The sequence below is a fragment of the Scardinius erythrophthalmus genome (assembly GCF_964197995.2).
Source record: "Scardinius erythrophthalmus genome assembly, chromosome: 24".
In the NCBI taxonomy this organism is placed as follows: Eukaryota; Metazoa; Chordata; class Actinopteri; order Cypriniformes; family Leuciscidae; genus Scardinius; species Scardinius erythrophthalmus.
Window position 1 is genome coordinate 503,348 of NC_138244.1, and position 25,608 is coordinate 528,955.

Sequence of the window (25,608 nt, forward strand, 5' to 3'; positions counted from 1 at the left end):
GTCAGTTTCAACTTCTCATAATCATGATTTATGTCATAATTTCAACTTTTTTCTCATCACTGATACAAAAAGTCAAAATTATGACGTCATTTATTTGACCGTGTCTACTTTTTGATCTCATATTTATGACTTACTATATTTTTTTGAGACCTTTAATGTTGACTTTAATTATGATGTGTCAATTTCTACTGTTAATTTCAAAATAATTGTTCATAATTAGGATTGTGTTTACTCAGATTCCCATGCATGTGTTACTGTCATTTACAGCAGCTCTTCATGCGGGTCTCTGCACTGCGCTGGTGTTGCTCTGAGTGTGTGTGTGTGTGAGGACTGACCTGGACGCCCACGGCTCGGGTCTTTGCATTGTGCTGGGGTTGTGCTCTGAGTGTGTGTGTGTGTGTGAGGACTGACCTGGACGGCCACGGCTCGGGTCTCTGCACTGTGCTGGTGTTGCTCTGAGTGTGTGTGTGTGTGTGAGACTGACCTTGGACGGCCACGGCTCGGGTCTCTGCTCGGGCTGGTGTTGCTCTGAGTGTGTTGTGTGTGTGAGGACTGACCTTGACGGCCACGGCTCGGGTCTCTGCACTGCGCTGGTGTTGCTCTGAGTGTGTGTGTGTGTGAGGACTGACCTGGACGGCCACGGCTCGGGTCTCTGCACTGTGCTGGTGTTGCTCTGAGTGGTGTGTGTGTGTGGGCCGGGTGTTGCTCTGAGTGTGTGGGTGTGTGAGGACTGACCTGGACCGGCCACGGCTCGGTCTCTGCACTGTGCTGGTGTTGCTCTGAGTGTGTTGTGTGTGTGAGGACCTGGACGCCACGGCTCGGGTCTCTGCACTGCGCTGGTGTTGCTCTGAGTGTGTGTGTGTGTGAGGACTGACCTTGACGGCCACGGCTCGTCTCTGCACTGCGCTGTGTTGCTCTGGTGTGTGTGTGAGGACTGACCTTGACGGGCCACGGCTCGGGTCTCTGCACTGCGCTGGTGTTGCTCTGAGTGTGTGTGTGTGTGAGGACTGACCTTGACGGCCACGGCTCGGGTCTCTGCACTGCGCTGGTGTTGCTCTGAGTGTGTGTGTGTGTGTGAGGACTGACCTGGACGGCCACGGCTCGGGTCTCTGCACTGTGCTGGTGTTGCTCTGAGTGTGTGTGTGTGTGAGGACTGACCTGGACGGCCACGGCTCGGGTCTCTGCACTGCGCTGGTGTTGCTCTGAGTGTGTGTGTGTGTGAGGACTGACCTGGACGGCCACGGCTCGGGTCTCTGCACTGCGCTGGTGTTGCTCTGAGTGTGTGTGTGTGTGAGGACTGACCTGGACGGCCACGGCTCGGGTCTCTGCACTGTGCTGGTGTTGCTCTGAGTGTGTGTGTGTGTGAGGACTGACCTGGACGGCCACGGCTCGGGTCTCTGCACTGCGCTGGTGTTGCTCTGAGTGTGTGTGTGTGTGAGGACTGACCTGGACGGCCACGGCTCGGGTCTCTGCACTGCGCTGGTGTTGCTCTGAGTGTGTGTGTGTGTGAGGACTGACCTTGACGGCCACGGCTCGGGTCTCTGCACTGCGCTGGTGTTGCTCTGAGTGTGTGTGTGTGTGAGGACTGACCTGGACGGCCACGGCTCGGGTCTCTGCACTGCGCTGGTGTTGCTCTGAGTGTGTGTGTGTGTGAGGACTGACCTGGACGGCCACGGCTCGGGTCTCTGCACTGTGCTGGTGTTGCTCTGAGTGTGTGTGTGTGTGAGGACTGACCTGGACGGCCACGGCTCGGGTCTCTGCACTGCGCTGGTGTTGCTCTGAGTGTGTGTGTGTGTGAGGACTGACCTTGGACGGCCACGGCTCGGGTCTCTGCACTGCGCTGGTGTTGCTCTGAGTGTGTGTGTGTGTGAGGACTGACCTGGACGGCCACGGCTCGGGTCTCTGCACTGTGCTGGTGTTGCTCTGAGTGTGTGTGTGTGTGAGGACTGACCTGGACGGCCACGGCTCGGGTCTCTGCACTGCGCTGGTGTTGCTCTGAGTGTGTGTGTGTGTGAGGACTGACCTGGACGGCCACGGCTCGGGTCTCTGCACTGCGCTGGTGTTGCTCTGAGTGTGTGTGTGTGTGAGGACTGACCTTGACGGCCACGGCTCGGGTCTCTGCACTGTGCTGGTGTTGCTCTGAGTGTGTGTGTGTGTGAGGACTGACCTGGACGGCCACGGCTCGGGTCTCTGCACTGCGCTGGTGTTGCTCTGAGTGTGTGTGTGTGTGAGGACTGACCTTGACGGCCACGGCTCGGGTCTCTGCACTGTGCTGGTGTTGCTCTGAGTGTGTGTGTGTGTGTGAGGACTGACCTGGACGGCCACGGCTCGGGTCTCTGCACTGCGCTGGTGTTGCTCTGAGTGTGTGTGTGTGTGAGGACTGACCTGGACGGCCACGGCTCGGGTCTCTGCACTGTGCTGGTGTTGCTCTGAGTGTGTGTGTGTGTGAGGACTGACCTTGACGGCCACGGCTCGGGTCTCTGCACTGTGCTGGTGTTGCTCTGAGTGTGTGTGTGTGTGAGGACTGACCTGGACGGCCACGGCTCGGGTCTCTGCACTGTGCTGGTGTTGCTCTGAGTGTGTGTGTGTGTGAGGACTGACCTGGACGGCCACGGCTCGGGTCTCTGCACTGTGCTGGTGTTGCTCTGAGTGTGTGTGTGTGTGAGGACTGACCTTGACGGCCACGGCTCGGGTCTCTGCACTGTGCTGGTGTTGCTCTGAGTGTGTGTGTGTGTGAGGACTGACCTGGACGGCCACGGCTCGGGTCTCTGCACTGTGCTGGTGTTGCTCTGAGTGTGTGTGTGTGTGAGGACTGACCTTGGACGGCCACGGCTCGGGTCTCTGCACTGCGCTGGTGTTGCTCTGAGTGTGTGTGTGTGTGAGGACTGACCTTGACGGCCACGGCTCGGGTCTCTGCACTGCGCTGGTGTTGCTCTGAGTGTGTGTGTGTGTGAGGACTGACCTTGACGGCCACGGCTCGGGTCTCTGCACTGTGCTGGTGTTGCTCTGAGTGTGTGTGTGTGTGAGGACTGACCTGGACGGCCACGGCTCGGGTCTCTGCACTGTGCTGGTGTTGCTCTGAGTGTGTGTGTGTGTGAGGACTGACCTGGACGGCCACGGCTCGGGTCTCTGCACTGTGCTGGTGTTGCTCTGAGTGTGTGTGTGTGTGAGGACTGACCTGGACGGCCACGGCTCGGGTCTCTGCACTGTGCTGGTGTTGCTCTGAGTGTGTGTGTGTGTGAGGACTGACCTTGACGGCCACGGCTCGGGTCTCTGCACTGCGCTGGTGTTGCTCTGAGTGTGTGTGTGTGTGAGGACTGACCTTGACGGCCACGGCTCGGGTCTCTGCACTGTGCTGGTGTTGCTCTGAGTGTGTGTGTGTGTGAGGACTGACCTGGACGGCCACGGCTCGGGTCTCTGCACTGTGCTGGTGTTGCTCTGAGTGTGTGTGTGTGTGAGGACTGACCTTGACGGCCACGGCTCGGGTCTCTGCACTGTGCTGGTGTTGCTCTGAGTGTGTGTGTGTGTGAGGACTGACCTGGACGGCCACGGCTCGGGTCTCTGCACTGTGCTGGTGTTGCTCTGAGTGTGTGTGTGTGTGAGGACTGACCTTGACGGCCACGGCTCGGGTCTCTGCACTGTGCTGGTGTTGCTCTGAGTGTGTGTGTGTGTGAGGACTGACCTGGACGGCCACGGCTCGGGTCTCTGCACTGTGCTGGTGTTGCTCTGAGTGTGTGTGTGTGTGAGGACTGACCTGGACGGCCACGGCTCGGGTCTCTGCACTGTGCTGGTGTTGCTCTGAGTGTGTGTGTGTGTGAGGACTGACCTTGACGGCCACGGCTCGGGTCTCTGCACTGTGCTGGTGTTGCTCTGAGTGTGTGTGTGTGTGAGGACTGACCTGGACGGCCACGGCTCGGGTCTCTGCACTGTGCTGGTGTTGCTCTGAGTGTGTGTGTGTGTGAGGACTGACCTTGACGGCCACGGCTCGGGTCTCTGCACTGTGCTGGTGTTGCTCTGAGTGTGTGTGTGTGTGAGGACTGACCTTGACGGCCACGGCTCGGGTCTCTGCACTGCGCTGGTGTTGCTCTGAGTGTGTGTGTGTGTGAGGACTGACCTTGACGGCCACGGCTCGGGTCTCTGCACTGTGCTGGTGTTGCTCTGAGTGTGTGTGTGTGTGAGGACTGACCTGGACGGCCACGGCTCGGGTCTCTGCACTGTGCTGGTGTTGCTCTGAGTGTGTGTGTGTGTGAGGACTGACCTGGACGGCCACGGCTCGGGTCTCTGCACTGTGCTGGTGTTGCTCTGAGTGTGTGTGTGTGTGAGGACTGACCTTGACGGCCACGGCTCGGGTCTCTGCACTGTGCTGGTGTTGCTCTGAGTGTGTGTGTGTGTGAGGACTGACCTGGACGGCCACGGCTCGGGTCTCTGCACTGTGCTGGTGTTGCTCTGAGTGTGTGTGTGTGTGAGGACTGACCTGGACGGCCACGGCTCGGGTCTCTGCACTGTGCTGGTGTTGCTCTGAGTGTGTGTGTGTGTGAGGACTGACCTTGACGGCCACGGCTCGGGTCTCTGCACTGTGCTGGTGTTGCTCTGAGTGTGTGTGTGTGTGAGGACTGACCTGGACGGCCACGGCTCGGGTCTCTGCACTGTGCTGGTGTTGCTCTGAGTGTGTGTGTGTGTGAGGACTGACCTTGACGGCCACGGCTCGGGTCTCTGCACTGCGCTGGTGTTGCTCTGAGTGTGTGTGTGTGTGAGGACTGACCTTGACGGCCACGGCTCGGGTCTCTGCACTGTGCTGGTGTTGCTCTGAGTGTGTGTGTGTGTGAGGACTGACCTTGACGGCCACGGCTCGGGTCTCTGCACTGCGCTGGTGTTGCTCTGAGTGTGTGTGTGTGTGAGGACTGACCTGGACGGCCACGGCTCGGGTCTCTGCACTGTGCTGGTGTTGCTCTGAGTGTGTGTGTGTGTGAGGACTGACCTTGACGGCCACGGCTCGGGTCTCTGCACTGCGCTGGTGTTGCTCTGAGTGTGTGTGTGTGTGAGGACTGACCTGGACGGCCACGGCTCGGGTCTCTGCACTGCGCTGGTGTTGCTCTGAGTGTGTGTGTGTGTGAGGACTGACCTTGACGGCCACGGCTCGGGTCTCTGCACTGTGCTGGTGTTGCTCTGAGTGTGTGTGTGTGTGAGGACTGACCTTGACGGCCACGGCTCGGGTCTCTGCACTGTGCTGGTGTTGCTCTGAGTGTGTGTGTGTGTGAGGACTGACCTGGACGGCCACGGCTCGGGTCTCTGCACTGTGCTGGTGTTGCTCTGAGTGTGTGTGTGTGTGAGGACTGACCTTGACGGCCACGGCTCGGGTCTCTGCACTGTGCTGGTGTTGCTCTGAGTGTGTGTGTGTGTGAGGACTGACCTTGACGGCCACGGCTCGGGTCTCTGCACTGTGCTGGTGTTGCTCTGAGTGTGTGTGTGTGTGAGGACTGAACCTTCCTTCATTGAACGGCCACGGCTCGGGTCTCTGCACTGTGCTGGTGTTGCTCTGAGTGTGTGTGTGTGTGAGGACTGACCTTGACGGCCACGGCTCGGGTCTCTGCACTGTGCTGGTGTTGCTCTGAGTGTGTGTGTGTGTGAGGACTGACCTTGACGGCCACGGCTCGGGTCTCTGCACTGTGCTGGTGTTGCTCTGAGTGTGTGTGTGTGTGAGGACTGACCTTGACGGCCACGGCTCGGGTCTCTGCACTGTGCTGGTGTTGCTCTGAGTGTGTGTGTGTGTGAGGACTGACCTTGACGGCCACGGCTCGGGTCTCTGCACTGTGCTGGTGTTGCTCTGAGTGTGTGTGTGTGTGAGGACTGACCTGGACGGCCACGGCTCGGGTCTCTGCACTGTGCTGGTGTTGCTCTGAGTGTGTGTGTGTGTGAGGACTGACCTTGACGGCCACGGCTCGGGTCTCTGCACTGTGCTGGTGTTGCTCTGAGTGTGTGTGTGTGTGAGGACTGACCTGGACGGCCACGGCTCGGGTCTCTGCACTGCGCTGGTGTTGCTCTGAGTGTGTGTGTGTGTGAGGACTGACCTTGACGGCCACGGCTCGGGTCTCTGCACTGTGCTGGTGTTGCTCTGAGTGTGTGTGTGTGTGAGGACTGACCTGGACGGCCACGGCTCGGGTCTCTGCACTGCTGCTGGTGTTGCTCTGAGTGTGTGTGTGTGTGAGGACTGACCTTGACGGCCACGGCTCGGGTCTCTGCACTGTGCTGGTGTTGCTCTGAGTGTGTGTGTGTGTGAGGACTGACCTGGACGGCCACGGCTCGGGTCTCTGCACTGCGCTGGTGTTGCTCTGAGTGTGTGTGTGTGTGAGGACTGACCTTGACGGCCACGGCTCGGGTCTCTGCACTGTGCTGGTGTTGCTCTGAGTGTGTGTGTGTGTGAGGACTGACCTTGACGGCCACGGCTCGGGTCTCTGCACTGTGCTGGTGTTGCTCTGAGTGTGTGTGTGTGTGAGGACTGACCTGGACGGCCACGGCTCGGGTCTCTGCACTGTGCTGGTGTTGCTCTGAGTGTGTGTGTGTGTGAGGACTGACCTGGACGGCCACGGCTCGGGTCTCTGCACTGCGCTGGTGTTGCTCTGAGTGTGTGTGTGTGTGAGGACTGACCTTGACGGCCACGGCTCGGGTCTCTGCACTGTGCTGGTGTTGCTCTGAGTGTGTGTGTGTGTGAGGACTGACCTGGACGGCCACGGCTCGGGTCTCTGCACTGTGCTGGTGTTGCTCTGAGTGTGTGTGTGTGTGAGGACTGACCTTGACGGCCACGGCTCGGGTCTCTGCACTGTGCTGGTGTTGCTCTGAGTGTGTGTGTGTGTGTGAGGACTGACCTTGACGGCCACGGCTCGGGTCTCTGCACTGTGCTGGTGTTGCTCTGATGTGTGTGTGTGTGTGAGGACTGACCTTGACGGCCACGGCTCGGGTCTCTGCACTGTGCTGGTGTTGCTCTGAGTGTGTGTGTGTGTGAGGACTGACCTGGACGGCCACGGCTCGGGTCTCTGCACTGCGCTGGTGTTGCTCTGAGTGTGTGTGTGTGTGAGGACTGACCTTGACGGCCACGGCTCGGGTCTCTGCACTGTGCTGGTGTTGCTCTGAGTGTGTGTGTGTGTGAGGACTGACCTGGACGGCCACGGCTCGGGTCTCTGCACTGCGCTGGTGTTGCTCTGAGTGTGTGTGTGTGTGAGGACTGACCTTGGACGGCCACGGCTCGGGTCTCTGCACTGTGCTGGTGTTGCTCTGAGTGTGTGTGTGTGTGAGGACTGACCTGGACGGCCACGGCTCGGGTCTCTGCACTGTGCTGGTGTTGCTCTGAGTGTGTGTGTGTGTGAGGACTGACCTTGACGGCCACGGCTCGGGTCTCTGCACTGTGCTGGTGTTGCTCTGAGTGTGTGTGTGTGTGAGGACTGACCTTGACGGCCACGGCTCGGGTCTCTGCACTGCGCTGGTGTTGCTCTGAGTGTGTGTGTGTGTGAGGACTGACCTTGACGGCCACGGCTCGGGTCTCTGCACTGCGCTGGTGTTGCTCTGAGTGTGTGTGTGTGTGAGGACTGACCTTGACGGCCACGGCTCGGGTCTCTGCACTGCGCTGGTGTTGCTCTGAGTGTTGAGGACTGGAACCCTTGACGGCCACGGCTCGGGTTTCTCTGCCACTGCGGCTGGTGTTGCTCTGAGTGTGTGTGTGTGTGAGGACTGACCTTGACGGCCACGGCTCGGGTCTCTGCACTGTGCTGGTGTTGCTCTGAGTGTGTGTGTGTGTGAGGACTGACCTTGACGGCCACGGCTCGGGTCTCTGCACTGCGCTGGTGTTGCTCTGAGTGTGTGTGTGTGTGAGGACTGACCTGGACGGCCACGGCTCGGGTCTCTGCACTGTGCTGGTGTTGCTCTGAGTGTGTGTGTGTGTGAGGACTGACCTTGACGGCCACGGCTCGGGTCTCTGCACTGTGCTGGTGTTGCTCTGAGTGTGTGTGTGTGTGAGGACTGACCTTGACGGCCACGGCTCGGGTCTCTGCACTGTGCTGGTGTTGCTCTGAGTGTGTGTGTGTGTGAGGACTGACCTGGACGGCCACGGCTCGGGTCTCTGCACTGTGCTGGTGTTGCTCTGAGTGTGTGTGTGTGTGAGGACTGACCTTGACGGCCACGGCTCGGGTCTCTGCACTGTGCTGGTGTTGCTCTGAGTGTGTGTGTGTGTGAGGACTGACCTGACGGCCACGGCTCGGGTCTCTGCACTGCGCTGGTGTTGCTCTGAGTGTGTGTGTGTGTGAGGACTGACCTGGACGGCCACGGCTCGGGTCTCTGCACTGTGCTGGTGTTGCTCTGAGTGTGTGTGTGTGTGAGGACTGACCTTGACGGCCACGGCTCGGGTCTCTGCACTGTGCTGGTGTTGCTCTGAGTGTGTGTGTGTGTGTGAGGACTGACCTTGACGGCCACGGCTCGGGTCTCTGCACTGTGCTGGTGTTGCTCTGAGTGTGTGTGTGTGTGAGGGACTGACCTGGACGGCCACGGCTCGGGTCTCTGCACTGTGCTGGTGTTGCTCTGAGTGTGTGTGTGTGAGGACTGACCTTGACGGCCACGGCTCGGGTCTCTGCACTGTGCTGGTGTTGCTCTGAGTGTGTGTGTGTGTGAGGACTGACCTGACGGCCACGGCTCGGGTCTCTGCACTGTGCTGGTGTTGCTCTGAGTGTGTGTGTGTGTGAGGACTGACCTTGACGGCCACGGCTCGGGTCTCTGCACTGTGCTGGTGTTGCTCTGAGTGTGTGTGTGTGTGAGGACTGACCTTGACGGCCACGGCTCGGGTCTCTGCACTGCGCTGGTGTTGCTCTGAGTGTGTGTGTGTGTGTGAGGACTGACCTGGACGGCCACGGCTCGGGTCTCTGCACTGTGCTGGTGTTGCTCTGAGTGTGTGTGTGTGTGAGGACTGACCTTGACGGCCACGGCTCGGGTCTCTGCACTGTGCTGGTGTTGCTCTGAGTGGTGTGTGTGTGTGAGGACTGACCTGGACGGCCACGGCTCGGGTCTCTGCACTGCGCTGGTGTTGCTCTGAGTGTGTGTGTGTGTGAGGACTGACCTTGACGGCCACGGCTCGGGTCTCTGCACTGTGCTGGTGTTGCTCTGAGTGTGTGTGTGTGTGAGGACTGACCTGGACGGCCACGGCTCGGGTCTCTGCACTGCGCTGGTGTTGCTCTGAGTGTGTGTGTGTGTGAGGACTGACCTTGACGGCCACGGCTCGGGTCTCTGCACTGTGCTGGTGTTGCTCTGAGTGTGTGTGTGTGTGAGGACTGACCTGGACGGCCACGGCTCGGGTCTCTGCACTGCGCTGGTGTTGCTCTGAGTGTGTGTGTGTGTGAGGACTGACCTTGACGGCCACGGCTCGGGTCTCTGCACTGTGCTGGTGTTGCTCTGAGTGTGTGTGTGTGTGAGGACTGACCTTGACGGCCACGGCTCGGGTCTCTGCACTGTGCTGGTGTTGCTCTGAGTGTGTGTGTGTGTGAGGACTGACCTGGACGGCCACGGCTCGGGTCTCTGCACTGCGCTGGTGTTGCTCTGAGTGTGTGTGTGTGTGAGGACTGACCTTGACGGCCACGGCTCGGGTCTCTGCACTGTGCTGGTGTTGCTCTGAGTGTGTGTGTGTGTGAGGACTGACCTTGACGGCCACGGCTCGGGTCTCTGCACTGTGCTGGTGTTGCTCTGAGTGTGTGTGTGTGTGAGGACTGACCTTGACGGCCACGGCTCGGGTCTCTGCACTGCGCTGGTGTTGCTCTGAGTGTGTGTGTGTGTGAGGACTGACCTTGACGGCCACGGCTCGGGTCTCTGCACTGTGCTGGTGTTGCTCTGAGTGTGTGTGTGTGTGAGGACTGACCTGGACGGCCACGGCTCGGGTCTCTGCACTGCGCTGGTGTTGCTCTGAGTGTGTGTGTGTGTGAGGACTGACCTTGACGGCCACGGCTCGGGTCTCTGCACTGCGCTGGTGTTGCTCTGAGTGTGTGTGTGTGTGAGGACTGACCTGGACGGCCACGGCTCGGGTCTCTGCACTGTGCTGGTGTTGCTCTGAGTGTGTGTGTGTGTGAGGACTGACCTTGACGGCCACGGCTCGGGTCTCTGCACTGTGCTGGTGTTGCTCTGAGTGTGTGTGTGTGTGTGAGGACTGACCTTGACGGCCACGGCTCGGGTCTCTGCACTGCGCTGGTGTTGCTCTGAGTGTGTGTGTGTGTGAGGACTGACCTTGACGGCCACGGCTCGGGTCTCTGCACTGCGCTGGTGTTGCTCTGAGTGTGTGTGTGTGAGGACTGACCTTGACGGCCACGGCTCGGGTCTCTGCACTGCGCTGGTGTTGCTCTGAGTGTGTGTGTGTGTGAGGACTGACCTGGACGGCCACGGCTCGGGTCTCTGCACTGTGCTGGTGTTGCTCTGAGTGTGTGTGTGTGTGAGGACTGACCTGGACGGCCACGGCTCGGGTCTCTGCACTGCGCTGGTGTTGCTCTGAGTGTGTGTGTGTGTGAGGACTGACCTTGACGGCCACGGCTCGGGTCTCTGCACTGCGCTGGTGTTGCTCTGAGTGTGTGTGTGTGTGAGGACTGACCTTGACGGCCACGGCTCGGGTCTCTGCACTGCGCTGGTGTTGCTCTGAGTGTGTGTGTGTGTGAGGACTGACCTTGACGGCCACGGCTCGGGTCTCTGCACTGCGCTGGTGTTGCTCTGAGTGTGTGTGTGTGTGAGGACTGACCTGGACGGCCACGGCTCGGGTCTCTGCACTGTGCTGGTGTTGCTCTGAGTGTGTGTGTGTGTGAGGACTGACCTTGACGGCCACGGCTCGGGTCTCTGCACTGTGCTGGTGTTGCTCTGAGTGTGTGTGTGTGTGAGGACTGACCTGGACGGCCACGGCTCGGGTCTCTGCACTGCGCTGGTGTTGCTCTGAGTGTGTGTGTGTGTGAGGACTGACCTTGACGGCCACGGCTCGGGTCTCTGCACTGTGCTGGTGTTGCTCTGAGTGTGTGTGTGTGTGAGGACTGACCTTGACGGCCACGGCTCGGGTCTCTGCACTGTGCTGGTGTTGCTCTGAGTGTGTGTGTGTGTGAGGACTGACCTGGACGGCCACGGCTCGGGTCTCTGCACTGCGCTGGTGTTGCTCTGAGTGTGTGTGTGTGTGAGGACTGACCTTGACGGCCACGGCTCGGGTCTCTGCACTGTGCTGGTGTTGCTCTGAGTGTGTGTGTGTGTGAGGACTGACCTGAACGGCCACGGCTCGGGTCTCTGCACTGCGCTGGTGTTGCTCTGAGTGTGTGTGTGTGTGAGGACTGACCTGAACGGCCACGGCTCGGGTCTCTGCACTGTGCTGGTGTTGCTCTGAGTGTGTGTGTGTGTGTGTGTGTGTGAGGACTGACCTGGACGGCCACGGCTCGGGTCTCTGCACTGTGCTGGTGTTGCTCTGAGTGTGTGTGTGTGTGAGGACTGACCTGGACGGCCACGGCTCGGGTCTCTGCACTGCGCTGGTGTTGCTCTGAGTGTGTGTGTGTGTGAGGACTGACCTTGACGGCCACGGCTCGGGTCTCTGCACTGTGCTGGTGTTGCTCTGAGTGTGTGTGTGTGTGAGGACTGACCTGGATGGCCACGGCTCGGGTCTCTGCACTGCGCTGGTGTTGCTCTGAGTGTGTGTGTGTGTGAGGACTGACCTGAACGGCCACGGCTCGGGTCTCTGCACTGTGCTGGTGTTGCTCTGAGTGTGTGTGTGTGTGAGGACTGACCTGAACGGCCACGGCTCGGGTCTCTGCACTGTGCTGGTGTTGCTCTGAGTGTGTGTGTGTGTGAGGACTGACCTGGACGGCCACGGCTCGGGTCTCTGCACTGTGCTGGTGTTGCTCTGAGTGTGTGTGTGTGTGAGGACTGACCTGGACGGCCACGGCTCGGGTCTCTGCACTGCGCTGGTGTTGCTCTGAGTGTGTGTGTGTGTGAGGACTGACCTTGATGGCCACGGCTCGGGTCTCTGCACTGCGCTGGTGTTGCTCTGAGTGTGTGTGTGTGTGAGGACTGACCTGGACGGCCACGGCTCGGGTCTCTGCACTGTGCTGGTGTTGCTCTGAGTGTGTGTGTGTGTGAGGACTGACCTTGATGGCCACGGCTCGGGTCTCTGCACTGCGCTGGTGTTGCTCTGAGTGTGTGTGTGTGTGAGGACTGACCTTGACGGCCACGGCTCGGGTCTCTGCACTGTGCTGGTGTTGCTCTGAGTGTGTGTGTGTGTGAGGACTGACCTGGACGGCCACGGCTCGGGTCTCTGCACTGCGCTGGTGTTGCTCTGAGTGTGTGTGTGTGTGTGAGGACTGACCTGGACGGCCACGGCTCGGGTCTCTGCACTGCGCTGGTGTTGCTCTGAGTGTGTGTGTGTGTGAGGACTGACCTTGACGGCCACGGCTCGGGTCTCTGCACTGCGCTGGTGTTGCTCTGAGTGTGTGTGTGTGTGTGTGTGTGTGAGGACTGACCTGGACGGCCACGGCTCGGGTCTCTGCACTGCGCTGGTGTTGCTCTGAGTGTGTGTGTGTGTGAGGACTGACCTGGACGGCCACGGCTCGGGTCTCTGCACTGCGCTGGTGTTGCTCTGAGTGTGTGTGTGTGTGAGGACTGACCTTGACGGCCACGGCTCGGGTCTCTGCACTGCGCTGGTGTTGCTCTGAGTGTGTGTGTGTGTGAGGACTGACCTTGACGGCCACGGCTCGGGTCTCTGCACTGTGCTGGTGTTGCTCTGAGTGTGTGTGTGTGTGAGGACTGACCTTGACGGCCACGGCTCGGGTCTCTGCACTGCGCTGGTGTTGCTCTGAGTGTGTGTGTGTGTGAGGACTGACCTTGACGGCCACGGCTCGGGTCTCGGGGAACTCCAGCAGATGCAGATTGAGCTCCTCCACCCGCCGGACACAGAGGCGCTCGCCTGACGCCCGCTGGAGGGCCTGAACCAGAGCCCGGGTCCGGTTATCCACACTCACCCGCGCCACGATCTGCAGAACACATCACACCAGGGGTCAGAGGTCAATCTCTGAGGAGGGGTCAGAGGTCATAATATCACCAGATCATTTATTATAGCTTGTCAAATTTGCCCTTTTTGGGTGTGAGCAAAAACACACAGTTTTAGTGTGTCCCTTTAAATGCAAATGAGCTTTAGCTCCGCCTCCGTTCAGAAGAGGGCGGAGTCTTTACACAAGCTTCAGAATCTCCAGCAATAACGGAACAGGCCAATCTCCCTCATCCAGAATCCCAGAGTAACCAGTAGCGAGTGCAGCCTTACGGAGAGACTCAGGAAGAGCTTCTGAATGTTAGTGGAGACATTTCTGTAGTTGTTGTGGAGTTACACTGATCATCTCATCATCATGTTGAACTTCTCCACAAGTGTCCACAGTTCCTTAGGTGTTTATAAGACAGCGGTGACATGTTCTGGTCAATAGTGTTCAGTGCTCGTCTGTGCTCAACCACAGAACAGCTTCAGGCTCTGCTGGATCTTCATCAGTGCGTTAGAACTGGTCTCTGTTGGCGCGTGTGGAACCAGATGTCGGCTGGCGTGTGTAAACGTGCAGATTATAGCACTTACACACAGAGAAACTCAGATGTTCATGATATGGCCTTATGTGGAATTTAAATGTTTATACACACATCAGATGTTCATCAGTACCGTAGAGTTCCTGTAGAGGGAGGGGCGTGTACCTGCCGTGTGTGTGTCTCACCTGTGTGTGTGTGTCTCACCTGTGTGTGTGTGTGTGTGTGTGTGTGTGTGTGTGTGTGTGTGTGTGTGTCATCTGTGTGTGTGTGTGTCTCACCTGTGTGTGTGAGTGTGTGTGTCTCACACCTGTGTGTGTTTGTCTCACCTGTGTGTGTGTGTGTGTGTCTCACCTGTGTGTGTATGTTTGTCTCACCTGTGTGTGTGTGTGTCTCACCTGTGTGTGTGTGTGTTTGTCTCACCTGTGTGTTTGTCTCACCTGTGTGTGTATGTTTGTCTCACCTGTGTGTGTGTGTGTCTCACCTGTGTGTGTGTGTGTCTCACCTGTGTGTGTGTGTTTGTCTCACCTGTGTGTTTGTCTCACCTGTGTGTGTGTGTGTGTGTGTGTGTGTCTCACCTGTGTGTGTGTGTCTCTCACCTGTGTGTGTGTGTCTCACCTGTGTGTGTGTGTCTCACCTGTGTGTGTGTGTGTGTGTCTCACCTGTGTGTGTATGTTTGTCTCACCTGTGTGTGTGTGTGTCTCACCTGTGTGTGTGTGTTTGTCTCACCTGTGTGTTTGTCTCACCTGTGTGTGTATGTTTGTCTCACCTGTGTGTTTGTCTCACCTGTGTGTTTGTCTCACCTGTGTGTGTGTGTGTGTGTGTGTGTCTCACCTGTGTGTGTGTGTCTCTCACCTGTGTGTGTGTGTCTCTCACCTGTGTGTGTGTGTCTCACCTGTGTGTGTGTGTCTCACCTGTGTGTGTGTGTGTCTCACCTGTGTGTGTGTGTCTCACCTGTGTGTGTGTGTCTCACCTGTGTGTGTGTGTGTGTGTGTGTGTCTCACCTGTGTGTGTGTGTCTCACCTGTGTGTGTGTGTGTGTGTGTGTGTGTGTCTCACCTGTGTGTGTGTGTGTGTCTCTCACCTGTGTGTGTGTCTCACCTGTGTGTGTGTCTCACCTGTGTGTGTGTGTCTCACCTGTGTGTGTGTGTCTGTCTCTCACCTGTGTGTGTGTGTCTCACACCTGTGTGTGTGTCTCACACCTGTGTGTGTGTGTGTGTCTCACCTGTGTGTGTGTGTCTCACCTGTGTGTGTGTGTCTCACCTGTGTGTGTGTGTGTCTCACCTGTGTGTGTGTGTGTGTCTCACCTGTGTGTGTGTGTCTCTCACCTGTGTGTGTGTGTGTGTCTCACCTGTGTGTGTGTGTGTCTCACCTGTGTGTGTGTGTCTCACCTGTGTGTGTGTGTGTCTCACCTGTGTGTGTGTGTGTGTGTGTGTGTGTGTGTCTCACCTGTCCCCTTTGTGAATAAGAGAGTTCTCTCACACCTTGTCTCTCTGGATCTGCAGGCGTCGGGCTCTCTCCTCCTCAGCGCTCCGGTCTCGGCTCTTGGACGCTTCTTCTGCTGTATTCGCCTCCGTCGAAACTCTTCTGGCCTCCGATCGGAAGCGGGGAACCAGCGGGCTGATGTAGTTCCCCACAAAGGCTTGTACGCTCGGCGCTGATGTCGTGATGTAGTTCGCGAGAGAGAACGGCGGGGTTTCCGGGCGCGAGGACGCGGGTGGAGCGACGGCTTGATCGGGTTTAGCGTAGCCTCTGAAGTAAGAGTTGATATGGTGGGACAGATAGTCGTAGGTCTCGCCCAGATGAGCGCTGAGAGACCACGGGTGGAAGAGGGGCGTGGTTTGAGTGGGGGGCGGGGCCTGAGGTGTAGTGGGCGGGGCTGCTTCATGTACTTGAATCTTAGCTGCCGGAGAAACACAAGGCGGAGCCTGATGTGCAGTGGGCGGGGCCTTGTGTGTGGAGTGCGGTGCCTGAAGTGCAGTGGGTGGGGCCTTATCTGTGGAAGGTGGGGCTTGAAGTGCAGTGGGCGGGGCCTTGTATGTGGAGGGTGGAGCCTGAAGTGCAGTGGGCGGGGATGTTCCAATCTCTTCACGCTCCTGTTCTTGGATCACAGTTGCTTTAGGAGCAAGTTCGGAGGGCGGAGCATGAGGTGCAGTGGGTAAGGCCTTGTGTGTGGAGGGCGGAGCCTGAGGTTCAGTGGGCGGGGCTGTTTCGGTCACTCCGCGCTCCTTCTGTTCTTGAATCTTAGTTGGTATAGCAGCAAGTGCAGGAGGTGGAGCTTGAGATGAAGTGGGTGGGGCCTTGTATGTAGAGGGTGGAGCCTGGGGTGCCGAGGGCGGAGCCTGTGATAAAAGAGGCGGTGTTGATTTCACTTTCACCGCTTTGAGTCGGGACAGAATCTCCGCTCGAGTCCCGCTCACTGCTTTCCGAACCGAGTCCAGAGCGGCGCGCAGACGGGACGAGCGACGCCTCAGATCCGCCGACTCCTGCCGCGGCGACGTGCTGAAGGCGCAGGTGTCTGCGTACGGCCCGACCCGGCAGAACCAGAACCTCATGAGCTGCGGCCTATAGAAGGGGCTCGTCCGCGGGGACCAGCAGAGGGCGACGGTGACACACCCCGGTCTGTGGCACAAGCAGTCCAGCAGCCACACCACGGTCATCCTCACGGCTCCTCCGGTCAGCGGGCCTCGGCTCCCATCAGACGCCTGTGGACCACATCAGTTTACACTTAAAGCTGCACTGTGTAATATTGAGGAGGATCATAATCATGATAACTATGTTTTCCAGACCTTACATAATGAACCGTTATGTTTTTATTACCTTAGGTCACTTACGTCACTTCCTGTCGGCCACCGTAACTTCTGTTGGGTGCAATTCACAACCTCACCACTAGATGCCGCTAAAATTACACACTGCACCTTTAAAATGCATGATGATAATTATCAACATATCATTTTGACAAAATAACAAAATAACAAAACAATAAAACAGTGCTTAACCACGCAGACCATTTATCCGCTCGGTACAATCATTACAATTAAAAACAAATGATAATCAAGAAATTATAGGCTATTATTTGTGTCCTAAGATGATTTATTAACTTTCTTGCCATTTTTAGGGTTAAGGAAAAACGACTGAAAAGGGATTTTACTTTAGTGTACTTATGCATATTTTGACGTAGAAACAATATTTTATCATTATAAATGTTCTGAATATTCTACCTCAGATTTGTGAAATGTGCCATATTTGTTGAGGCTTCTTTTGGCCATAAATAAGATATAATTTTCTCACACTTAAAATGTTTTTTTGTCCTCAGAATTCTGTTTACATTTTACAGTTTTTACTATGAAACATGCAGTGCTCAACATTAATTAAATCATTGCATTATCAAGTTTAATCATCACATTATACAATATCTATTTTTCAGTCCCTAAAATGAAGACCTTTTAAGACTTTTCTTATAGCATCTAAGATATTTAGGGCTTTTTATATCACAATTCTTAGTTTATGTCTCATAATTGAGTTTGTTTTTCTTCCAAAAAAAAAAGAGAAAAATGGCACAAAAAAAAACTCATTTTCAACTTCAACTTTGCCAATTACCTTTTTTGTTTTTAATTCTGTGGCAGAAATAAAAGTTGTTTAACTCGACTTTATAACTTGCAATCAAATTCCTACAGATCCTTTTTTATCAAATTTAAACCTGTCCATGTTCTTGAGTAGTTTTAGATTTAATCTCACTATAGTTTCCACTAAATAGTATAGTTAACATAACAATAATAAATTATGATTATGAATCTCCTTTAGTATGACATAAAATAACTGAACGACACCACGTTCTAGGTAACAACAATAATTAGTGAATAACACAGTTTAGATTTGTGTTTGTCTTAACAATATCTTAATATATGAGATTTATGACAATATTATTCTAATATCATGCCATTTTAATCACATAGCCTATTACTTCATAAACTAGAATTTGCGGTGTCTGTTTATTAGAAATGAACATGACATTGCATCTGTAATATATAATAAAGCATTAATGTCTATCCAAAACAGATATGAAAGATGAAATATGAGTCTGAATGTAAATATGGGACTGTTGGACAGGGTCACGCGACAAACTGAAGTTATTCTGAGGAAACACTGAAATGACAACATACCTGTGGTGGGTTAAACGCTCATAACGAATGTTTGCTTGTCGGTTGTACTAGTAAAAGTGTTAAAGTTAGCTGGTTAATGGTGGTTTGCTGCTGTTTACGGGTCACTCGACACTAAAGAACATCTGATAAACACAGCGCGACCCTCCGCGCGCACTTCCGCAATCAGTCACGTGCTACACAACAGAGCGTTCGATTGGTTGAACTGTCACCCGTTAGCTGTAGACTGAGATTAATAAAGTGAGCACTGAGTCGTGCTTTTCGCTACGAATTCTTTATAATTAATGTTTTATAATAATTAATTATAATTTATAATTCATTATACTGATCTGAAATAATCTCTTTGTGTGATAGCGTAATAGAAGATGATAAAATATATAACTGTCATGATGAACTCATGAATGACCAGCAGATGGAGCTGTTCCTCAAGAAAACACACAGATGATCACGTGACTTTCCTCCACGTTATTCATAAATACATTTTATTTCATTTTATATCACAAGGTGCAGTCATTTACTATAATTCTCAATATTCACACTGTAATAAGCAACATGAATAAATTCACTTAATGAATTGACAACCTGTGTTGTTGGGAAAAGGAGAAGAGGGAGACGAAAAGCTTTGGATGGACAGTTTTAAAAAAGGCAACAGAGTTCAAATTAACTGAATTAAAAATTAGTCCTACAGTAACCATACCAGTACCAGTAGTGCCACCTTAATACCTGAAGTGAAAGTAGATTTAGTGCTATTAGAAAAGAAGAATAAAGACATGTCAATTTTTGACTCACATACTATACAGGAATATATTAATAATTACTACAATTATATTCAGATTTACACAAATGCGTCAAAGAATTTAGGTAATAAGATAGGAGTAGCTTTTATTGTTCCAGAGTTTCATAGTTCAATAGCAAAGAGAATAAGTGATAATGTATCAGTATACACGGGAGAAATGTTATCAGTGGATATAGAGGAAATAAGACCAGTGAGGGTTATAATATGTTCAGATTCAACTTCATCATTAGTCAGTTTACAGAACAGTCACTCAAACAGCAGAGCCGATATTTTAATAGAAATACAACAAGTATTATATAGAATTCAAATGATGGGCATTGAAGTTTTATTTGTGTGGGTACCAGCACATACTGGAGTCGTGGGAAATGAAATGGCAGACAAGGCTGCAAAGGCGGCCACAGAAAGAGAGTATGTTGAAGTCACTGTTAACATCAGTAAGATGGAGATAAAGAGCATTATTAAACAGAGGTTGAAGGAAAGGTGGCAAAAACAATGGGAGGAAGAGAGGAAAGGACGGAGAAGGAGAGAAGAGACTTAGATGTGGGCACACAGGGTTACAAAGTAATTTATTTAAAATAGGTAAACATAACACCGGCAGATGTGAATACTGTGAGTGAGAGTGTGAGTGAGAGAGAGAGAGAGAGAGAGAGAGAGAGAGAGAGAGAGAGAGAGAGAGAGAGAGAGAGAGAGAGAGAGAGAGAGAGAGAGAGAGAGAGAGAGAGAGAGAGAGAGAGAGAGAGAGAGAGAGATTGGACTTGGACCTCGTCTGTTGCTGTGTCCACGGAGAAATCATCACGAGAGAATCTGGATTATTGATTTATTTGTGCTGTGCTGATAAGTGAACGCGCTCTGTGCGCAACCTTTTCCTTTTAAACTTTTGCTAAACGAGTGTCCCAGTCTCGCTGACCCCTGTCTTCTTCCTTCCCTTCATTTACAACATTGAACCTCATCACAATAGATTAGAAAGAAAGAAAGATTAGTTAGAAAGAAAGAAAGATTAGTTAGAAAGAAAGAAAGAAAGATTAGTTAGAAAGAAAGAAAGAAAGATTAGTTAGAAAGAAAGAAAGAAAGATTAGTTAGAAAGAAAGAAAGAAATATTAGTTTGAGATAGATAGATAGATAGATAGATAGATAGATAGATAGATAGATAGATAGATAGATAGATAGATAGATAGATAGATAGATAGATAGATAGATAGATAGATAGATAGATAGATAGATAGAAAGAAAGAAATAGTTTGGAGATAGATAGATAGATTTAGAATGGTAGTTTAACTGAGTCTAGGGCTTCAGGGAGTTTAGATTTGAGTATTTGGGTTGTGCACTAATGGGCCACCGTAGTCTTGGCTCAATTTGAGCAGTCTGCAATGTAAGTCTATGGGATTTTTATGATTTTTAATATTTATTATTATTAATTTTTAAGAAAACTGTAAGTCAAATCAGTCTGAAAAGATATAGCACACTAAGTCAGAACAGTCTGAAGGTCTGACCCGAGTTTGGAGTTTGTAGAGTTAAAGCTCTAGGAGGAGTTAGAGTTGATCATTTTGGGTCAGAGGAATAATAATAAGTTTAAATAGGTTTTCAGTAACTTATTAACTTAATAACAATGAGGCAATAGTGTTTAGTTCAAATAAAGTATCTAAAGCAAGTAGTCATATGGTTTTATAGAACAACACTGTTAAAATACATGATATAAACAATCATCTTATGTGCATCATGTATTATAACTAACGCCAGCAGAGGGCGCCACTGTCCTGCTGATTATTACACTCTACAGCAGATCTAATCCTTAAATACTGGACAAACATTTCATTTACACGTTCAGTTTATCTGTAATATTTGCCCACTTCTATACGATAGAAATGCTACAGCGACTGTAAGTTCTTCAAGAACATGTGGACTTCAAAACATGCAAACTCAGAGCGAGGGTTTAAACTTTTATTCTGAAATCGCGAGGAACAGTTTGCATATATTTAGAACATATTGATGTATTCTCCTGTGTTGGCTTAGGTTTACAAATGATTTACCTTACACATCTGATGAAACGGCTCACATTCGTCTCTGACAGACCTCCATCTTCTCTTTCATATTAAAACATTCATTATATCGAGCCAAGATTCAGATATGAGTTTCTCCTGACAGCAAATGTGAACTTGGGGCCAGTTCTCCTCTGGCCAACAAACCAACAGTGTATGATTATGATTATGTATGATTATGATTCAGGCAGCATATTACTGGTCAGAAGTCAGATTGAATCAGAACATTCACAATATGTGTCCAGTTCATCTGGTTGGGGTCGGAGTCATATACGCCGGTGTGGAGACGGGTTTGTTGAGGCCTTGAGCTGACATCCTTATGTCATTATATTTTTCTTTTATTAACTATTCTTAATTTGGTAAGATGTGTCAATTAGGTAGAAATCATTTATGGTTTTATGTTTTGTGTGTGTATTTGTATGTATTGCCAATCCTTTGCCAATGTTCTAATGTTATTGTTATTCGAGGATTAATAAAATTCAACCCCAGCACAGTAGGTGGCGCTATGAACCTACAACCTTTGTTTGTTTGCTAATCATCGGTAATCGCATAAAAGAAGAAACGCGGACGAACTTCAAAAATAATAATAATGGAGGACCACCAACACCGCCAACACCACCAGCAGCAGCTCCACCCCGTATCGCAGGTCTACACCGTCGGCCAGAGGATGGGGAGTGCGGTGGCCTTCTTCTTGCCGCCCCATAACACGTTTATACGACGTCGGCCAGAGGAACGGCCAGGAGGTGGCCTTCTTCGGAGAAGTCTACGATGGGCCTCCACACTCCCCCAGGTAACACACATCTAGTGCTGAACTCTCTCAGCCGCTGCTGTTTCTGTGAGTTTACTCCTGTCACCTGTTGATCAGTGAATCTGGAACCGGTAACACTAGTGTTGAGGCTCTTGACTGCATTGTCCAGTCACTCGGGGTTGCTTGTGTTGGCATGGTTACTTAAATCGTATCTTTGGTCAGTGGTATCTTGCGATTTGTTTATTTGATCTTTTTTAATTACTTTTTAAAGTGTTTACTTGTCTTTAATAATGCTTGGAATGTATATTAGGCTAGTTTTTCTATAGTGTTTTTAAACCAGTCAAACGTTCCGTAAGTGTTCTTTAGTTTAACTCAGTGGTTCTCAAACTTTTTTGGTCGCGCCCCCCTTTAAACCTTTAAAAAAATCTGACGCCCCCCCCCCCCCATATATATGCGGAACGTTTTTTTTACAATGAAAAACGTGCAATGATCAACTTACAAATGTCTTTGATCTAGGAAATTATTGAAGGCCTGCTTTCTGTATTTCTCCTTGAAAAATGAAAAATTACAAAATAAAATAAAAACGTGCAATGAAAAACAGGAATAGTTTTAATTTGTCATGTCATTGAGAGAATAATAAACCAGAACTTTAACTTTTAATTTATAATTAAAAGTTAATATATAGCAGCTTTGGAGAGTGCCTCACGAGCTCAGCTTCTGTTTGGTCTTCTCACCAGAGCGCGCACAGCAGCGGAGTGCCGCGTTCACAATAGCAGCTCGTGATTCGGTCCGCTGAAGAGGTTTTTTTCTTTGGCGAGCAACTTCTATGTTGGGCTTGTTCCAGCGGTCTGAAGAAGAACGATTCATTGCCGTTCGTTGCCGCTTTATAAAAGAAGAGCGCTATCACTACCGCTTTCATGCACTTGAACGCCGTAGTAATGTAACGGCTGTATTTTTATTTATTTATTTTTTGCTGATCTCCCGCGCCCCCCCCCCCTGCAGTAACCCAGCTACAGATAAATGTTTTGCAATAAGACTAAATGTGAATAAGAATAATATCCAAGGTTTTTTATTTTATTTTTTATTTTTTTTACCTTATTGGAATCTAAATTAGGAACAATACGCAACTCAATACTCTCCGGTCTGCGACGTTCACATTTGCTGTCAGGAGAAACTCATATCTGAATCTTGGCTCGATATAATGAATGTTTTAATATGAAAGAGAAGATGGAGGTCTGTCAGAGACGAATGTGAGCCATTTCATCAGATGTGTAAGGTAAATCATTTGTAAAACTAAGCCAACACAGGACAATACATCAATGTTTCTATATGCGAACTGTTCCTCGCGATTTCAGAATAAAAGTTTAAAGGGATCCTTTTTAGCCCGCTTAGAAAAGCGCCACTTTTTATTTTGTGTCACCATACCTGGTCGTATAACTACCAGTGTTGGGGAAGTTACTTTTAAAAAGTAGTGTTTGCTCGTTACTCGTTACTTTTTAAAAAAGTAATCCGTTACTTTAGTTAGTTACCCCGTTTGGAAAGTAACTTTTTATGTTACTCGTTACTTTTACGTTACTTTTATGTTGCTTGACTTTGGGCAGAACCCAATATCTGTTCCTAAATATGTAGACATAAAGTTATACAATGGAGGACATAACAGGTAATTATTTTGTGCTCTTTATTATAAAAAATAGTACCAATTTCGAAAGAAAAAAAGTCCTTCTCATTGGCGCTGCTGTGTGCGGCAACTTTTATTCTCAGCCGGCTCTGCATCATGGGGTAGAGTGCGACACTCCGCGATGAGCAGCGCGCCCGCGCCACTTCTCTCCGCTCCGCTCCCCCTATCCACCGAACTTTAAATTTCGGCAACAGCCAATAAAGCGCTCCTGCTCTCTAACACCGGTGCGAATCGCGTCTTGATAGCATAGGACAAAATGATATAGAAGACATAAGCTTAGTTTTCAGACATACGACTCTCTCTATCAAGGGAGTAGGAGAAAAAAAAATATTTTGAGAAAAAAAATATATTTTGTTTAAAAGTACACATATTCAAGCTTTCTATATATTTCTCATGTCTGTGAGACAAGTATAGCTTATCTGAGTTTCGATTCATTTACAGTATGGAGACGAGCTCAGTTCACGCGCTGGTGCCGTCATGATTATTTTGCATGCTATATTTACTTATTTATTAAATTCAGGCAATTAATTGGTTGGTAAAACATTGATTAAAATTAAGATAAAATTAATACAAAACGAAATTCGTTTTAAAGAAAGTCTTTCTACAAAAACAAACTTAATAAAGTGGTCTAAATCATGTCTGCCCACTCCATTTATCTCCCGATATATTGCACAAAATTATGATCTTACTCATGCTTTTCACTTTTCATATAATCAACATAGATTAAATTATTTATTTATTTATTTTATTTAAACATAAATGTGAAACATTGATTAAAATTAAGATACAATTAATACAAAACGAAATTCACTTTAAATACAGGTTTTCTACAAAAACAAACTTAATAAAGTGGTCAAAATCATGTCTCCACAAATTTTTTTATTTAATTTAATTTAAACATAAATATGAAACTAATTTGTTTTCTTCAGTTCTCAACAGTTCTCTTCTCTCAAGCGCGCAGCTGAGGCAGTGCCGCTGTCAAATATCAAAAATAACTACGTTTCCTTACCAAATTTTTAGTAGTAACGTGTTACACTACTTTTTACCCGAAAATGTAGTTACGTTACTGTAACGCGTTACTTTGTAACGCGTTACACACAACACAACACTGATAACTACTCGTGTAACTGTTTTGTAACTATCGTGTAACCGCGCGCCAGAGCGATTGAGTGCACTGAGATGAGAGCGGTGTGTATCAACTCTATTTCAAGTGAGAAGAGCGCCACCTAGTGGCTTCAAAATGTATTAATTTGTGTCATGTCCTATAACCTAAAAATTCTATATAATAATCAGAAAACATTATAGAACAAAACAATATTTGATTGGTTATCCTAGGACAAAGTTAAGTACAATTTTAAGGCTTCGCCCGTTTTCGGGCGGGAGGAAGCTAAGTGTAGAATGAGGCATTTATATATATATAGCGCTTTCATATGTACTACTGTACACCCACCCACTCAATTATGACTCAATTATGAAGAAGCCCAGAGGGTTAATATGAAAAAACGGTGGAGTATCCCTTTAAACCCTCGCTCTGAGTTTGCATGTTTTGAAGTCCACACGTTCTTGAAGAAATTACAGTCGCTGTAGCATTTCTATCGTATAGAAGTGGGCAAATATTACATATTAACTGTGTAAATGAAATGTTTGTCCAGTATTTAAGGATTAGATCTGCTGTAGAGTGTAATATCAGCAGGACAGTGGCGCCCTCTGCTGGCGTTAGTTATAATACATGTTAAGATAAGATTTCATGTATTTTAACTGTGTTCTATAAAACCATATGACTACTTGCTTTAGATACTTTATTTAAACTAAACACTATTGCCTCATTGTTATTTTATATATAGTTATTACATGGCTTGGTTGAATTCTAATGTAGAATGCGGTTTATTTCTTGCTAAAACACTGTTGCCATGAAAAACAGAGCGTTGCCGTATGTATGTATGTATGTCTTTTTAAAATTTATTTTAAAGTCTTTTGTTTGTGTTGGCCTATTTTTATTACCACAAATAAAATCAAAATAATTGACTGATTACTCTACCAAAATAATCGTTAGTGACAGCCCTAATATTGATTATTTTACACCTCATAACATGTTATGATTTTAATGTAGGCCCTGCAGATCCCACTGATGAATGAAAACTGCTCCGTCTCTTTCAGTGTCTCTTATTTAGCCATCATTACAGTAGTCGTTTCTGCACCAATCAGATATGGCTAGGTACAGAGCGAGTTAAGTATTCGGAATAAATTAGGAGAAGTTTAAAAATAAGGGGGGAAAGCGTTGAGACTTTGCTAGTGGTTAAACTGCTGCTGTCTATACGCTGTCTTGGCCAGACGCCACGCATTGAATAATGCTGTGTTTCAAGGCTTTTAAATTATTCTAATTAAATTAATACTTGTGATTATTAAATACTCCAGGGCACTCATGTGGTGAAGTAAAAAGCCTTTCGTTAACTGAGCTAAATAATTAAAAACAAGTAAAGGTGTAGATCTACGTGTTCCGGCGACAGCCTTTTCCAGGATACATATCAAGTCTTCATAAACAATATTAGTAATTAGTGGATCATCAGATGGCGGCTATTATAGCCTCTTAGCATAACTCAACTTAATCTGTAATAAATAAATGAAGAGTAATTAAAATTATACGTG

At 50.4% G+C, this 25,608-nt stretch overlaps 1 protein-coding gene across 2 annotated transcripts in view; it reads right to left on the reverse strand.

Moving 5' to 3' along the window:
* The window catches only part of LOC308684372 (calcium-independent phospholipase A2-gamma), a 53,185-nt gene extending 35,338 nt beyond the window's left edge, over positions 1–17,847 (reverse strand). Inside the window, exons 1-4 of one of the 2 annotated variants that reach the window (XM_081355551.1) lie at positions 17,708–17,847; positions 16,379–16,462; positions 15,029–16,249; positions 12,864–13,013 (exon numbers count right to left, since the gene is read on the reverse strand). In XM_081355551.1, the coding sequence (XP_081211677.1) occupies positions 12,864–13,013; positions 15,029–16,204 (1,326 nt within the window). In that variant the 5' untranslated portion in view covers positions 16,205–16,249; positions 16,379–16,462; positions 17,708–17,847. Of the gene's footprint in view, positions 1–12,863; positions 13,014–15,028; positions 16,250–16,364; positions 16,463–17,707 lie in introns of both variants that reach the window. The other variant, XM_081355550.1, reaches the window with a different exon arrangement.
* Positions 17,848–25,608: the final 7,761 nt, after the last annotated feature.